The sequence below is a fragment of the Coregonus lavaretus genome (assembly GCF_964263955.1).
Source record: "Coregonus lavaretus genome assembly, contig: HAP1_SCAFFOLD_998, whole genome shotgun sequence".
NCBI lineage: Eukaryota > Metazoa > Chordata > Actinopteri > Salmoniformes > Salmonidae > Coregonus > Coregonus lavaretus.
The window spans coordinates 166,575-182,741 of NW_028163081.1; the positions used below are offsets into that span (position 1 = coordinate 166,575).

General features: G+C 41.4%; 1 protein-coding gene across 1 annotated transcript; it reads left to right on the forward strand.

The window, feature by feature from the left end:
- Positions 1 to 4,866: 4,866 nt before the first annotated feature.
- LOC311118511 (NACHT, LRR and PYD domains-containing protein 12-like) lies at positions 4,867 to 15,243 on the forward strand (the record flags this gene model as incomplete). The annotated part of the gene is made up of 7 exons (XM_084193302.1): positions 4,867 to 5,112; positions 5,242 to 5,470; positions 5,841 to 5,992; positions 7,325 to 7,632; positions 7,918 to 8,091; positions 11,708 to 11,881; positions 15,070 to 15,243. Coding segments are annotated over exons 2-7 (1,193 nt in total), but the record flags the coding sequence as incomplete, so codon positions are not given.
- Between the last annotated feature and the right edge of the window lie 924 nt (positions 15,244 to 16,167).

Sequence of the window (16,167 nt, forward strand, 5' to 3'; positions counted from 1 at the left end):
ATGACACCAAAACTAAGAGGTGAGCTGACAATATTGTTTAAGAATTTATATTCCAAAACGCTATATAGGAGAAAGAAAATCACATTTGTGTTTTTTCATCAGAAATTATTGCTTATGGGTACCTTCAATATAACTGTTCTAGATTGTAGATGTGTATGAAAATGATTATTTTTTTCTGCAAAACGCTTTATATCCATTGTTTAGCTGGAATGGAATGTTCGTGTCCTTTATATTTGACTGTGATATGTGGTTGTCTCACCTAGCTATTATAAGATTAATGCATTTACAGATGACATCTTAATTTGACCCAGTTTTCACAGCAGGAAAATAATCCTGCAAGTACAGCAAATGTGCATTATTATGTGGATTATAATGAATGGAAATGTGTTGTAGGGGTTGGTACATTTTTCATCAGGGAAAATCAAGTCTGAAATGTTTAAGTGTAAAACACTTTATAAAGCCTTGTAGTGGTTTCATAATTTATTTAAACAATAGAAGCTAATTTACCAACATTTCTGAAAAAGGATATGAAGTGTTTTGGAATGAAACTCTTCGTATGTTTCCCCATCTGAGCTCAGAGTAGATGAGATATGTAATGTTTGTCTCTGTTGTGTTGAAGCCCAATCAAGCAGGAGAGACCAGCCTCCCCTGTACCCAGCTGTGTGTCCATGAAGAGTGATTGGTCAATGAGACCCCCTTCACACTTTGGAAAGGGAGACTTTTCTACTGAACAAAGGTAAGAAGAACTCATGGGTCATGGTCAGTGAGTTAAACAACACTGTCTCTAGTCATTTCTCCTCTCCCATTTTCCCATTTATTTTTATTGTTTTCATAATCCATAGGCTAATCCTTTTTTCAATTTTCATAGTCCTGAAACAATATTAAACAAACACTACATTCCCTTTGAGTGTGTGTGTGTGTGTGTGTGTGTGTGTGTGTGTGTGTGTGTGTGTGTGTGTGTGTGTGTGTGTGTGTGTGTGTGTGTGTGTGAGTGTGTGTGTGTGAGTGTGTGTGTGTGCACTCCCTGGATGAGGAGATGTAATCTCTATCCTGATTTCCTAGTCACTTTTACCCCTACCTACATGTACATATTACCTCAATTACCTCAACTACCTGGTACCCCTGCACATTGACTCGGTACTGGTACTCCTTGTATATAGTCTAGTTATTACCTCAACTACCTGGTACCCCTGCACATTGACTCGGTACTGGTACTCCTTGTATATAGTCTAGTTATTACCTCAACTACCTGGTACCCCTGCACATTGACTCAGTACTGGTACTCCTTGTATATAGTCGAGTTATTACCTCAACTACCTGGTACCCCTGCACATTGACTCGGTACTGGTACTCCTTGTATATAGTCTAGTTATTACCTCAACTACCTGGTACCCTGCACATTGACTCAGTACTGGTACTCCTTGTATATGTCTAGTTATTACCTCAACTACCTGGTACCCTGCACATTGACTCAGTACTGGTACTCCTTGTATATAGTCTAGTTATTACCTCAACTACCTGGTACCCTGCACATTGACTCAGTACTGGTACTCCTTGTATATAGTCTAGTTATTACCTCAAATACCTGGTACCCCTGCACATTGACTCAGTATTGGTACTCCTTGTATATAGTCTAGTTATTACCTCAACTACCTGGTACCCCTGCACATTGACTCGGTACTGGTACTCCTTGTATATAGTCTAGTTATTACCTCAACTACCTGGTACCCTGCACATTGACTCAGTACTGGTACTCCTTATAGCCTCATTATTGTTATGTTATTGTGTTACTATGTCCTTTTTTTTATTTAGCTAATTTTTCTTACTTTTTAACAGCATTGTTGGGAAAGGGCTCATAAGTAAGCATTTCACGGTAAAGTGTACACCTCTTGTATTCGGCGCATGTGAGAAATACAATTTGATTTGAAGCTCATTGGCAGAGACACGTCATCGGGTCAAACGGTCGTCTCGTGCCTGACAGCACATGTGCAGGCCGTGAAATCACTACTTTGATATAAAGTTGTTTTTGACAAACATGAAAACGTGTGTTTGTCCCTTTCATGAAGTTGGAGTAATAACGTTAAATGTTAAACTACTTAATTCAGAACAATTAGAAAATTAACAAGTAAGGAAGTCATTTTTACTTCTTTGAGTTCTCAAACCCCAAACCATGGCCATGTCTTTTTCCATTCAAATCTTTCCTTAACATTATAATTATTTCACAGTACTGATCACGGATCAGCTTCTAGGGAGATTGAGGCGGCTTATTCTTACCCAATAAAAATGCACTAAATCACAGATTTGGCACATCATTTCAGACATGTTAGGCTACACATGAAATATATTGAGACAAATTACAGATAACCCTACAAGTAGCAAAATATAACTCAATTGATTGAACGTGAAGTGTATTTCAATACGATTGAAATAGGACTATAGCCTACTGTTTATATTTTAATGCAGTCATCTCGGTTTTCATTTGAAGCATCATTTTATACATTGCTTGTTTTATCAACTGCAAAGACATTGGCAACTTTGTATTTGTAAGTCAACTTTGTTCTGAAGTTATCGGCGGTCACAGATGGATAAACCATGTGATTCTATGTTTAAGGGAGATATTCTGTGTATAAAGTGACGCGGGAGGGCAAAGAAAGCTTCTAACGATGCACTTAGCTGTTCCACTAGTTGTCTGAGGCAGGTGTTAGAATACGAGCGTTTCCAAGTGCAACGTTAATAACAATGGTTTTTTGAAACAGCTCAGAGATTTAACAATGCTCCTACGAAGATTCTAATGATGAACATTTGTTATATTTTTTAGGGGGTAGATCAGCTTTAATATTGCAGATAGATTGTAACTTCCATCAATGTAATTGTCTGAATCACTTCCAATATATTTTTTTGGCAATATATATATATATATATATATATATATATATATATCCTTTAAAAATATATATATATATCCTTTTTAAAAATATATACCCCTTCCCTAATTGGAGTAAACTAGTGAACAACAATGCTTAGGCCTCTACTTCCAGCTTATAGATACAGTGAGGGAAAAAAGTATTTGATTCCCTGCTGATTTTGTACGTTTGCCCACTGACAAAGAAATGATCAGTCTATAATTTTAATGGTAGGTTTATTTGAACAGTGAGAGACAGAATAACAACAACAAAATCCAGGCACACGGGAAATACACGAGCTCCACCGAGCTTCACTAACCTCCACAATAAACAATCACCCACACAGACAAGGAAGCAGAGGGAACACTTATACAATGACTAATGAGGGAATAAGGACCTGGAGTGTGTGATTGAAGACAAGACAAATGGAGTAATGATAAATGGATCGGCAGTAGCTAGTAAGCCGGTGACGCCGAACGCCTAATCCTGCCCGAACAAGGAGGGGAGGCAGCCTCGGCGGAAGTCGTGATAGTACCCACTCCATGACGCGCGGCTCCAGCAGTGCGCCGACCCCGGCCTCGAGGACGGCCAGGAGATCGCGGAGCAGGGCGAGCCGGATGGTGACGGTGGAAATCCCGTAACATGGAGGGATCGAGGATATCCCTCACCGGGACAAAGCATCGTTCCTCTGGACCGTACCCCTCCCACTCCACGAGGTACTGAAGGCCCCCCACCCGATGCATCGAATCCAGGATGGAACGGACAGAGTACGCCGGGGCCCCCTCGATGTCCAGAGGAGGTGGAGGGACCTCCCGCACCTCAGACTCCTGGAGCGGACCAGCTACCACTGGCCTGAGGAGAGACACATGAAACGAGGGGTTAATGCGGTAATCAGGGGGAAGTAATAACCTATAAGTGACCTCATTGACTCTCCTCAGGACTTTGAACGGCCCCACAAACCGCGGGCTCAGCTTCCGGCAGGGCAGGCGGAGAGGCAGATTCCGGGTCGAGAGCCAGACCCGATCACCCGGTACGAAGACCGGGGCCTCACTGCGGTGGCGGTCAGCGTTGGCCTTCCGACGACGCACGGCGCGTTGGAGGTGAATGTGGGCAGCATCCCACGTCTTCTCTGCGCGCCGAAACATGTCATCCACCGCAGGAGCCTTGGTCTGGCTCTGGTGCCATGGTGCCAGAACCGGTTGGTAACCTAGAACACACTGGAAAGGAGTTAGGTTAGTGGAGGAGTGGCGGAGAGAGATCTGCCCACGGTAAGAACACCGACCACTCCCCCGGCCAGTACAGTAGGACCGCAGGAACCTACCCACGTCCTGATTTACCCGTTCCACCTGCCCATTACTTTCGGGGTGGAACCCAGAGGTCAGGCTGACCGAGACCCCCAGACCCCGGTCAGACACTATATCCTCTGGTACCCCGTAGTGCCGGAAGACGTGTGTAAACAGGGCCTCCGCAGTCTGCAGGGCCGTGGGGAGACCGGGCAGAGGAAGGAGGCGGCAGGGTTTAGAAAAGTGGTCCACAACGACCAGGATGGTGGTGTTACCTTGGAAGAGGGGAAGATCAGTTAGAAAATCAACACTTAAGTGAGACCATGGTTGTTGTGGAACTGGTAAAGGTTGTAAGCTACTTTACCAACCTTTATGAAAATGGATATGTAGCGTTTTGGAATTAAATTGTTCTTATGTTTCCCCGTCTGAGCTCAGAGTAGATGAGAGATGTAATGTTTGTCTCTGTTGTGTTGAAGCCCAATCAAGCATGAGAGACCAGCCTCCCCTGTACCCAGCTGTGTGTCCATGAAGAGTGACCGGTCTATGGAACTTCCTATAGTGTTTAGAGAGGGAGACTTTTCTACTGAACGAAGGTAAGAAGAACTCATGGGTCTGTCTCTAGTCATTTCTCCTCTCCCATTTTCCTATTTATTTTAGTTGTTTTCATAATCCATAGGCTAAACCTTTTTTCCATTTTCATAGTCCTGAAACAATATTAAACTAACACAACATTCCCTGTGTGTGTGTGTGTGTGTGTGTGTGTGTGTGTGTGTGTGTGTGTGTGTGTGTGTGTGTGTGTACTCCCTGGATGAGGAGATGTAATCTTATGTTTTGTCCACAGAAACCAACAGGAGAGATCAGAGTCAGAGATTCTCAGTGGTCAGTCTTCCCAGAGTCATCAAACAGACCTGGCCTCCATATTCAGTGTATGTGGTCCTGTTATGTACATTTGTTTTTGTTTACCTCAAGTAAAGTTGATCTGTCAATCATTCATTCATGTGTTAATGAGAAAGCATTTCTTCTCTTGCTTAACTTATTTACTTTATTTATTTCAGTTGCTTGAAGAGAATATTATGACATTTGTGAAGAACGAGCTGAAGATGTTCAAGAGGATTCTTAGTCCAGAACTCCCAGAAGGCTTTGAGAGTCAGAAGCAGGATAAGGAAGTGGTGGACGCTGAAGATGAGAAGCAGGAGAGCAGTGCCAGAGAGGGGGCTCTGAAGATCACACTGCACGTCCTGAGAAAAATGAACCAGAAGGAGCTTGCTGACACACTGGAGAAAAGTAAGAGCTGTCTGCCTCATGTTGAATGCTGTTTTATAACATTTAAAAGCTGTAGCTAAAGTACAGCTAAAGTAGCTGTGTATCGCAATGATATTATAGCAGCCTTAACATAACACCTAGTGACCTCATCAAGTAGCAGAAGAATTTGTTGTGTTGATTCATTGAGAGAGAGAGAGAGAGAGAGAGAGAGAGAGAGAATAATATAATCAGTCACACCAGTCTGTAATGCATTATGAAAACATTTACAGATTTATACAGACAGTTAAGAGAATAAATTATTTTTTATTTAAAATGTTATAACAGTCCTACAATACTGTAGGCATTAAAACAGACATAATATTAATATCCTCTGTGTTATTTCTTCATTCAGATGAGCTTGCTCTGATTTGCCAACGTGGACTCAAATCTAATCTAAAGAAGAAGTTTCAATGTGTATTTGAGGGGATCGCTAAACAAGGAAACCCAACACTTCTCAATAAGATCTACACAGAGCTCTACATCACAGAGGGTGGAACAGGAGAGGTCAATAATGAACATGAGCTGAGACAGATTGAGACAACAACCAGGAAACAAGCAAGACCAGAGACTGCAATCAAATGTAACGACATCTTCAAACCCTTAACTGGACAAGACAAACCTATCAGAACTGTGCTGACAAAGGGAGTCGCTGGCATTGGAAAAACAGTCTCTGTGCAGAAGTTCATTCTGGACTGGGCTGAAGGAATAGCAAATCAGGATGTCCAATTTGTATTTTCATTCCCTTTTCGGGAGCTGAATTTGATGAATGGAGAAAAACACACTTTCATTGAACTTCTCAATCACTTCTCAATGGAAACCAAAGAATCAAGAATCTCCAACTACGACAAGTACAAAGTTCTGTTCATCTTTGATGGCCTGGATGAGTGCCGACTACCCCTAGACTTCCAGAAGAACAAGATATGCTGTGACGTCACAAAGTCAACCTCAGTGGATGTTCTGCTGACAAATCTCATCAAGGGACATCTGCTTCCCTCTGCTCTCCTCTGGGTAACTACCTGACCTGCAGCAGCCAATCAGATCCCTTCAGGGTGTGTTGACCAGGTGACAGAGGTACGAGGGTTCAATGACCCACAGAAGGAGGAGTACTTCAGGAAGAGATTCAGTGATGAGGACCTGGCCAGCAGAATCATCTCACACATAAAGACATCAAGGAGCCTCCACATCATGTGCCATATTCCAGTCTTCTGTTGGATTTCTGCAACAGTCCTTGAACACATGCTGAAACACAAGAGAGAAGAGATGCCCAAGACTCTGACTGAGATGTACACACACCTTGTGGAGTTTCATACCGAACAGAAGAATGAAAAGTATCTTGGGAAAGAAGAGACAGGTCCACACTGGAATAAAGAGAGCATTCTGTCACTGGGAAAACTGGCTTTTCAACAGCTTGTTGAGGGCAATCTGATTTTCTATGAAGAAGACCTGAAAAAGGCTGGCATTGATGTCAATGAAGCCTCAGTGTATTCAGGATTGTGCACACAGCTCTTTAAAGAGGAATGTGTGCTGAACCAGGACAAGGTGTACTGCTTCGTGCATCTGAGCATTCAGGAGTTTCTGGCTGCTGTATATGTGTTCCTCTCATTCATCAACAACAATGAGAATATAATGGATGAATCTCAATCAACGTCCAGCAACTTTTCTGTGAGGATCAGACACAAGCGTAAAGTTACTGTCTACAAGAGTGCTGTGGATAAAGCCTTACAAAGTGAGACAGGAAACCTGGACCTTTTCCTCCGCTTCCTTCTGGGCCTCTCACTGGAGTCCAATCAGAAGCACTTACGAGGTCTACTGACAAAGAAAATATTCAGCTCACAGAGCCATGAAGAAACAGTCAAGTACATCAAGGAGAAGATCAGGGAGAATCCCTCTCCAGAGAGGTGCATCAATCTGTTCCACTGTCTGAATGAACTGAATGACCATTCTCTAGTGGAGGAGATCCAAAGATACCTGAGATCAGGAAGTCTCTCAGAAGAAGAACTGTCACCTGCACAGTGGTCAGCTCTGGTCTTTGTGTTGCTGACTTCAGAAAAAGTGCTGGATGTGTTTGACCTGAAGAAATACTCCAGATCAGAGGAAGGTCTTCTGAGGCTGCTGCCAGTGGTCAAAGCCTCCAGAGCTGCTCTGTGAGTACATAAAATGACATTTAAGTACTAATCATCAGGAAGAAATATTCAGTTTAGAGAAATATATGTATTATAATATGTATATAATATTCTATTGAAAAACATATTGAATCAATGCATTGATGTTCACATTAGTATAATAATATGACCATACAATTCTAGGAGACGGAAGATGAATCTATATGTTGTTTAAGAGAATAAACCAAATGCATCTGCCATTGTCCTTCTACACTACTGGTGTTAAATTAACAGTGTGTTTGTGAAATCATGATGATCTCTTTGCAGGCTGTCAGGCTGTGGAGTCACAGAGGAAGGCTGTGCTTCTCTGGTCTCAGCTCTGAAGTCAAACCCCTCACACCTGAGAGAGCTGGATCTGAGTAACAATGACCTGAAGGATTCAGGAGTGAAGCTGCTCTCTGCTGGACTGGGGAATCCCCACTGTAAACTGGAGACTCTGAGGTCAGTATTCCTGTAGTTGGTCAACAAGTGATAACTGTTCACCAGATCCACATGTGTTTACCAGGCACACATAGTCCACACCATATGTGTTTGGACAGTGAAGCTTACAGTTTTACATTTGGTGCTATGCTCCAGCATTTTGGATTTCAGATAGAATGTTTCATATTAGGCAACAGTACAGAATGTCACCTTTTATTTCAGGTTTTTCATACATATCTGTTTTACTGTTTAGATACGAAAGCACTTTATGTATCTAGTTCTCCCATTTGAAGAAGTCGTAATTATTTGGACAAATTCATTTAGTCAAAAGTTTAGTATTTGGTCCCATATTCCTTACCTGCAGTGATTACATCAAGCTTGTGATTCTACAAACTTGTTGAATACATTTGCAGTTTGTCTTGGTTGTGTTTTTGATGATGTTTTTCCCAATAGAAACTGAATTGTGAATAATGTCCTGTCATTTTGGAGTCACTTCACTTGTATTGTCAGTAAGAATCGAAGATGTTTCTGAACACTTCTACATTCATGTGGATGCTACCATGATTATGAATAATCATGAATGAATGGTGAATAATGATGAATGAGAAAGTTACAGAGGAACAAGGATCATACCCCCTCTGGCCTTGCTGCTATTCCAGTTTCAACTGTTCTGCCTGCGGCTACGAAACCCCTACCTGTCCCAGACCTGCTGTTTTCAACTCTTAATGATCGGCTATGAAAAGCCAACTGAGAGACCTGAGCCCTAGGACCATACGTCGGGACTACCGGCCGTGGTGACTCCTTGCTGTCCTCCTTGCTGTCCCCAGTCCGCCTGGCCTTGCTGCTATTCCAGTTTCAACTGTTCTGCCTGCGGTTATGGAACCCCTACCTTTCCCAGACCTGCTGTTTTCAACTCTTAATGATCGGCTATGAAAAGCCAACTGAGATTTATTCCTGATTATTATTTGACCATGCTTGTCACTTATGAACATTTTTGAACATCTTGGCATGGTTCTGTTATAATCTCCACCCGGCACAGCCAGAAGAGGACTGGCCACCCCTCATAGCCTGGTTCCTCTCTAGGTTTCTTCCTAGGTTTTCGCCTTTCTAGGGAGTTTTTCCTAGCCACCGTGCTTCTACACCTGCATTACTAGCTGTTTGGGGTTTTAGGCTGGGTTTCTGTACAGCACTTCGAGATATTAGCTGATGTAAGAAGGGCTATATAAAATAAAATTGATTGAAAATTGATTGGTTATTGGTAATGGTGAGAGGTTAGCATGTTTTGTTGTAGCCTCTAACTTTCTCACTCATTATTATTCATGATTCATTCATGATTTTTCTTAATCATGTCATCATCAGGATTAATTTAGTAATGTTTAGAAACATGTTATCTACTCACTTAGACAAAAAATTACTCCAGTCATCATCCACCATTCAGTTACTATTGGACAAAACATAACCCAAAACACAACCAAAACAAACTGCAAATGCAACCAACGAGTTTGGGACCAAATACTAAACTTTTGACTACTTTAATACACTATAAGTGAATTGGTCAGAATACTTATGACTTCTTCAAATAGGGGACTAGATACATAAAGTCCTTTCATTTCTAAACGGTGAAACAGATACAGTGGGGGAAAAAAGTATTTAGTCAGCCACCAATTGTGCAAGTTCTCCCACTTAAAAAGATGAGAGAGGCCTGTAATTTTCATCATAGGTACACGTCAACTATGACAGACAAATTGAGAAAAAAAAATCCAGAAAATCACATTGTAGGATTTTTAATGAATTTATTTGCAAATTATGGTGGAAAATAAGTATTTGGTCACCTACAAACAAGCAAGATTTCTGGCTCTCACAGACCTGTAACTTCTTCTTTAAGAGGCTCCTCTGTCCTCCACTCGTTACCTGTATTAATGGCACCTGTTTGAACTTGTTATCAGTATAAAAGACACCTGTCCACAACCTCAAACAGTCACACTCCAAACTCCACTATGGCCAAGACCAAAGAGCTGTCAAAGGACACCAGAAACAAAATTGTAGACCTGCACCAGGCTGGGAAGACTGAATCTGCAATAGGTAAGCAGCTTGGTTTGAAGAAATCAACTGTGGGAGCAATTATTAGGAAATGGAAGACATACAAGACCACTGATAATCTCCCTCGATCTGGGGCTCCACGCAAGATCTCACCCCGTGGGGTCAAAATGATCACAAGAACGGTGAGCAAAAATCCCAGAACCACACGGGGGGACCTAGTGAATGACCTGCAGAGAGCTGGGACCAAAGTAACAAAGCCTACCATCAGTAACACACTACGCCGCCAGGGACTCAAATCCTGCAGTGCTAGACGTGTCCCCCTGCTTAAGCCAGTACATGACCAGGCCCGTCTGAAGTTTGCTACAGTGCATCCAGAAGAGGATTGGAAGAATGTCATATGGTCAGATGAAACCAAAATATAACTTTTTGGTAAAAACTCAACTCGTTGTGTTTGGAGGACAAATAATGCTGAGTTGCATCCAAAGAACACCATACCTACTGTGAAGCATGGGGGTGAAAACATCATGCTTTGGGGCTGTTTTTCTGCAAAGGGACCAGGACGACTGATCCGTGTAAAGGAAAGAATGAATGGGGCCATGTATCGTGAGATTTTGAGTGAAAACCTCCTTCCATCAGCAAGGGCATTGAAGATGAAACGTGGCTGGGTCTTTCAGCATGACAATGATCCCAAACACACCGCCCGGGCAACGAAGGAGTGGCTTCGTAAGAAGCATTTCAAGGTCCTGGAGTGGCCTAGCCAGTCTCCAGATCTCAACCCCATAGAAAATCTTTGGAGGGAGTTGAAAGTCTGTGTTGCCCAGCGACAGCCCCAAAACATCACTGCTCTAAAGGAGATCTGCATGGAGGAATGGGCCAAAATACCAGCAACCGTGTGTGAAAACCTTGTGAAGACTTACAGAAAATGTTTGACCTGTGTCATTGCCAACAAAGGGTATATAACAAAGTATTGAGAAACTTTTGTTATTGACCAAATACTTATTTTCCACCATAATTTGCAAATAAATTCATTAAAAATCCTACAATGTGATTTTCTGGATTTTTTTTTCTTATTTTGTCTGTCATAGTTGACGTGTACCTATGATGAAAATTACAGGCCTCTCTCATCTTTTTAAGTGGGAGAACTTGCACAATTGGTGGCTGACTAAATACTTTTTTCCCCCACTGTATGTATGAAAATACCCTAAATTAAAAGGTGACATTATATACTGTCACCTCATATGAAACATTTGATCTCAAATCCAAAATGTTGGAGTACAGAGTCACATTTAAAATGTCAGTTTCACTGTCAAAATAGATATGGTGTGGACTGTATACTCAATATAATCTAAATCTGATACCTCACTGTTTGTCTTTTGACTGATATTGCGTTTTAAACTGCTCTGGTCAGTCTACTCAAATATTCGTACTATACATTTTTCTCTCTACACACAATATTATGATTTTTTCTAATAATTATATATATATATGGCAGGTTTCAGGACACTGGTATAAATGAAAATGTTGAAAAAATATACTGCCACTATTTTCACCACCAAAGAATAGCAGTGTGGTTTTAATATGATTTGACTCTTTGCAGGCTGTCAGGCTGTCTAGTCACAGAGGAAGGCTGTACTTCTCTGGTCTCAGCTCTGAAGTCAAACCCCTCACACCTGAGAGAGCTGGATCTGAGTAACAATGACCTGAAGGATTCAGGAGTGAAGCTGCTCTCTGCTGGACTGGGGAATCCCCTCTGTAAACTGGAGACTCTGAGGTCAGTATTCCTGTAGTTGGTCAACAAGTGATAACTGTTCACCAGATCCACATGTGTTTACCAGGCACACATAGTCCACACCATATGTGTTTGGACATTGAAGCTTACAGTTTTACATTTGGTGCTATGCTCCATCATTTTGGATTTGAGATATAATGTATAATATTAGGCGACAGTATATAATGTCACCTTTTATTTGAGGATATTTTCATACATATCTGTGTTACTGTTTAGAAATGAAAGCACTTTATGTGTCTAGTTCTCCCATTTGAAAAAGTTGTAATAATTTGGACATATTCACTTATATTGTATTAAAGTAGTCATAAGTTTAGTATTTGGTCCCATATTCCTTACCTGCAGTGATTACATCAAGCTTGTGATTCTACAAACTTGTTGAATACATTTGCAGTTTGTCTTGGTTGTGTTTTGGATGATGTTTTTCCTGATAGAAACTGAATGGTGAATAATGTCCTGTCATTTTGGAGTCACTTCACTTGTATTGTCAGTAAGAATAGAAGATGTTTCTGAACACTTCTACGTTCATGTGGATGCTACCATGATTATGAATAATCATATATGAATCGTGAATAATGATGAATGAGAAAGTTACAGAGGAACAAGGATCATACCCCCTCTGTTATTGGTAATGGTGAGAGGTTAGCATGTTTTGTTGTAGCCTCTGTAACTTTCTCACTCATTATTATTCATGATTCATTCATTATTTTTCTTAATCATAATAATAATAATAGTAATATGCCATTTAGCAGACGCTTTTATCCAAAGCGACTTACAGTCATGCGTGCATACATTTTTGTGTATGGGTGGTCCCGGGGATCGAACCCACTACCTTGGCGTTACAAGCGCCGTGCTCTACCAGCTGAGCTACAGAGGACCACATGGCATCATTAGGATTAATTTAGTAGTGTTTAGAAACATGTTATCTACTCACTTAGACAGAAAATTACTCCAGTCATCATCCACCATTCAGTTACTATTGGGCAAAACATAACCCAAAACACAACCAAAACAAACTGCAAATGCAACCAACGAGTTTGGGACCAAATACTCAACTTTTGACTACTTTAATGCACTATAAGTGAATTGGTCAGAATACTTATGACTTCTTCAAATGGGGGACTAGATACATAAAGTGCTTTCATTTCTAAATGTTGAAACAGATATGTATTAAAATATCCTCAAATAAAATGTGACATTATATACTGTCACCTCATATGAAACATTTCATCTGAAATCCAAAATGCTGGAGTACAGAGCCACATTTAAAATGTTAGCTTCACTGTCAAAATAGATGTGGTGTGGACTGTATACTCAATACAATCTAAATCTGATACCTCACTGTCTGTCTTTTGACTGATACTGCTTTTTAAACTGGTCTGGTCAGTCTACTCAAATATTTGTACTATACATATTTTTCTCTCTACAAGCAATATTATGATAATTTGTCATTTCTAATAATGATACATTCATTTATGAATAGATATGGCAGGTTTCAGGACTCTGATGTACAGTGGGGAAAAAAAGTATTTAGTCAGCCACCAATTGTGCAAGTTCTCCCACTTAAAAAGATGAGAGAGGCCTGTAATTTTCATCATAGGTACACGTCAACTATGACCGAGAAATGGAGAAAAAGAAATCCAGAAAATCACATTGTAGGATTTTTTATGAATTTATTTGCAAATTATGGTGGAAAATAAGTATTTGGTCACCTACAAACAAGCAAGATTTCTGGCTCTCACAGACCTGTAACTTCTTCTTTAAGAGGCTCCTCTGTCCTCCACTCGTTACCTGTATTAATGGCACCTGTTTGAACTTGTTATCAGTATAAAAGACACCTGTCCACAACCTCAAACAGTCACACTCCAAACTCCACTATGGCCAAGACCAAAGAGCTGTCAAAGGACACCAGAAACAAAATTGTAGTCCTGCACCAGGCTGGGAAGGCTGAATCTGCAATAGGTAAGCAGCTTGGTTTGAATAAATCAACTGTGGGAGCAATTATTAGGAAATGGAAGACATACAAGACCACTGATAATCTCCCTCGATCTGGGGCTCCACGCAAGATCTCACCCAGTGGGGTCAAAATTATCACAAGGATGGTGAGCAAAACTCCCAGAACCACACGGGGGGACCTAGTGAATGACCTGCAGAGAGCTGGGACCAAAGTAACAAAGCCTACCATCAGTATCACACTACGCCGCCAGGGACTCAAATCCTGCAGTGCCAGACGTGTCCCCCTGCTTAAGCCAGTACATGTCCAGGCCCGTCTGAAGTTTGCTAGAGTGCATTTGGGTGATCCAGAAGAGGATTGGGAGAATGTCATATGGTCAGATGAAACCAAAATAGAAAAAAAAAGTCAACTCGTCGTGTTTGGAGGACAAAGAATGTTGAGTTGCATCCAAAGAACACCATACCTACTGTGAAGCATGGGGGTGGAAACATCATGCTTTGGGGCTGTTTTTCTGCAAAGGGACCAGGACGACTGATCCGTGTAAAGGAAAGAATGAATGGGGCCATGTATCGTGAGATTTTGAGTGAAAACCTCCTTCCATCAGCAAGGGCATTGAAGATGAAACGTGGCTGGGTCTTTCAGCATGACAATGATCCCAAACACACCGCCCGGGTAACGAAGAAGTGGCTTCGTAATAAGCATTTCAAGGTCCTGGAGTGGCCTAGCCAGTCTCCAGATCTCAACACCATAGAAAATCTTTGGAGGGAGTTGAAAGTCTGTGTTGCCCAGCGACAGCCCCAAAACATCACTGCTCTAGAGGAGATCTGCATGGAGGAATGGGCCAAAATACCAGCAACAGTGTGTGAAAACCTTGTGAATACTTACAGAAAACGTTTGACCTGTGTCATTGCCAACAAAGGGTATATAACAAAGTATTGAGAAACTTTTGTTATTGACCAAATACTTATTTTCCACCATAATTTGCAAATAAATTCATAACAATTCCTACAATATGGTTTTCTGGATTTTTTTCCTCATTTTGTCTGTCATAGTTGACGTGTACCTATGATGGAAATTACAGGCCTCTCTCATCTTTTTAAGTGGGAGAACTTGCACAATTGGTGGCTGACTAAATACTTTTTTTCCCCACTGTATCTGAAAATGTTGAAAAAATATATTTTCACCACAGAAGATTAGCAGTGTGATTTTACTCTTGCAGGCTGTCAATCTGTCTAGTCACAGAGGAAGGCTGTGCTTCTCTGGTCTCAGCTCTGAGTTCAAACCCCTCACACCTGAGAGAGCTGGATCTGAGTAACAATGACCTGAAGGATTCAGGAGTGAAGCTGCTCTCTGCTGGACTGTGGAATCCCCACTGTAAACTGGAGACTCTGAGGTCAGTATTCCTGTAGTTGGTCAACAAGTGATAACTATTCACCAGATCCACATGTGTTTACCAGGCACACATAGTCCACACCATATGTGTTTGGACAGTGAAGCTTACAGTTTTACATTTGGTTTTTAGATACAATGTTTCATATTATGCAACAGTACAGAATGTCACCTTTTATTTAAAGATTTTCATACATATACAGTGAGGGAAAAAAGTATTTGATCCCCTGCTGATTTTGTACATTTGCCCACTGACAAAGAAATGGTCAGTCTATAATTTTAATGGTAGGTTTATTTGAACAGTGAGAGACAGAATAACAACAAAAAAATCCAGAAAAACGCATGTAAAAAATGTTATAAATTGATTTGCATTTTAATGAGGGTAATAAGTATTTGACCCCCTCTCAATCAGAAAGATTTCTGGCTCCCAGGTGTCTTTTATACAGGTAGCGAGCTGAGATTATGAGCACACTCTTAAAGGGAGTGCTCCTAATCTCAGCTTGTTACCTGTATAACAGACACCTGTCCACAGAAGCAATCAATCAATCAGATTCCAAATTCTCCACCATGGCCAAGACCAAAGAGCTCTCCAAGGATGTCAGGGACAAGATTGTAGACCTACACAAGGCTGGAATGGGTTACAAGACCATCGCTAAGCAGCTAGGTGAGAAGGTGACAACAGTTGGTGCGATTATTCGCAAATGGAAGAAACACAAAAGAACTGTCAATCTCCCTCGGCCTGGGGCTCCAAGCAAGATCTCACCTCGTGGAGTTGCAATGATCATGAGAACGGTGAGGAATCAGCCCAGAACTACACGGGAGGATCTTGTCAATGATCTCAAGGCAGCTGGGACCATAGTCACCAAGAAAACAATTGGTAACACACTACGCCGTGAAGGACTGAAATCCTGCAGTGCCCGCAAGGTCC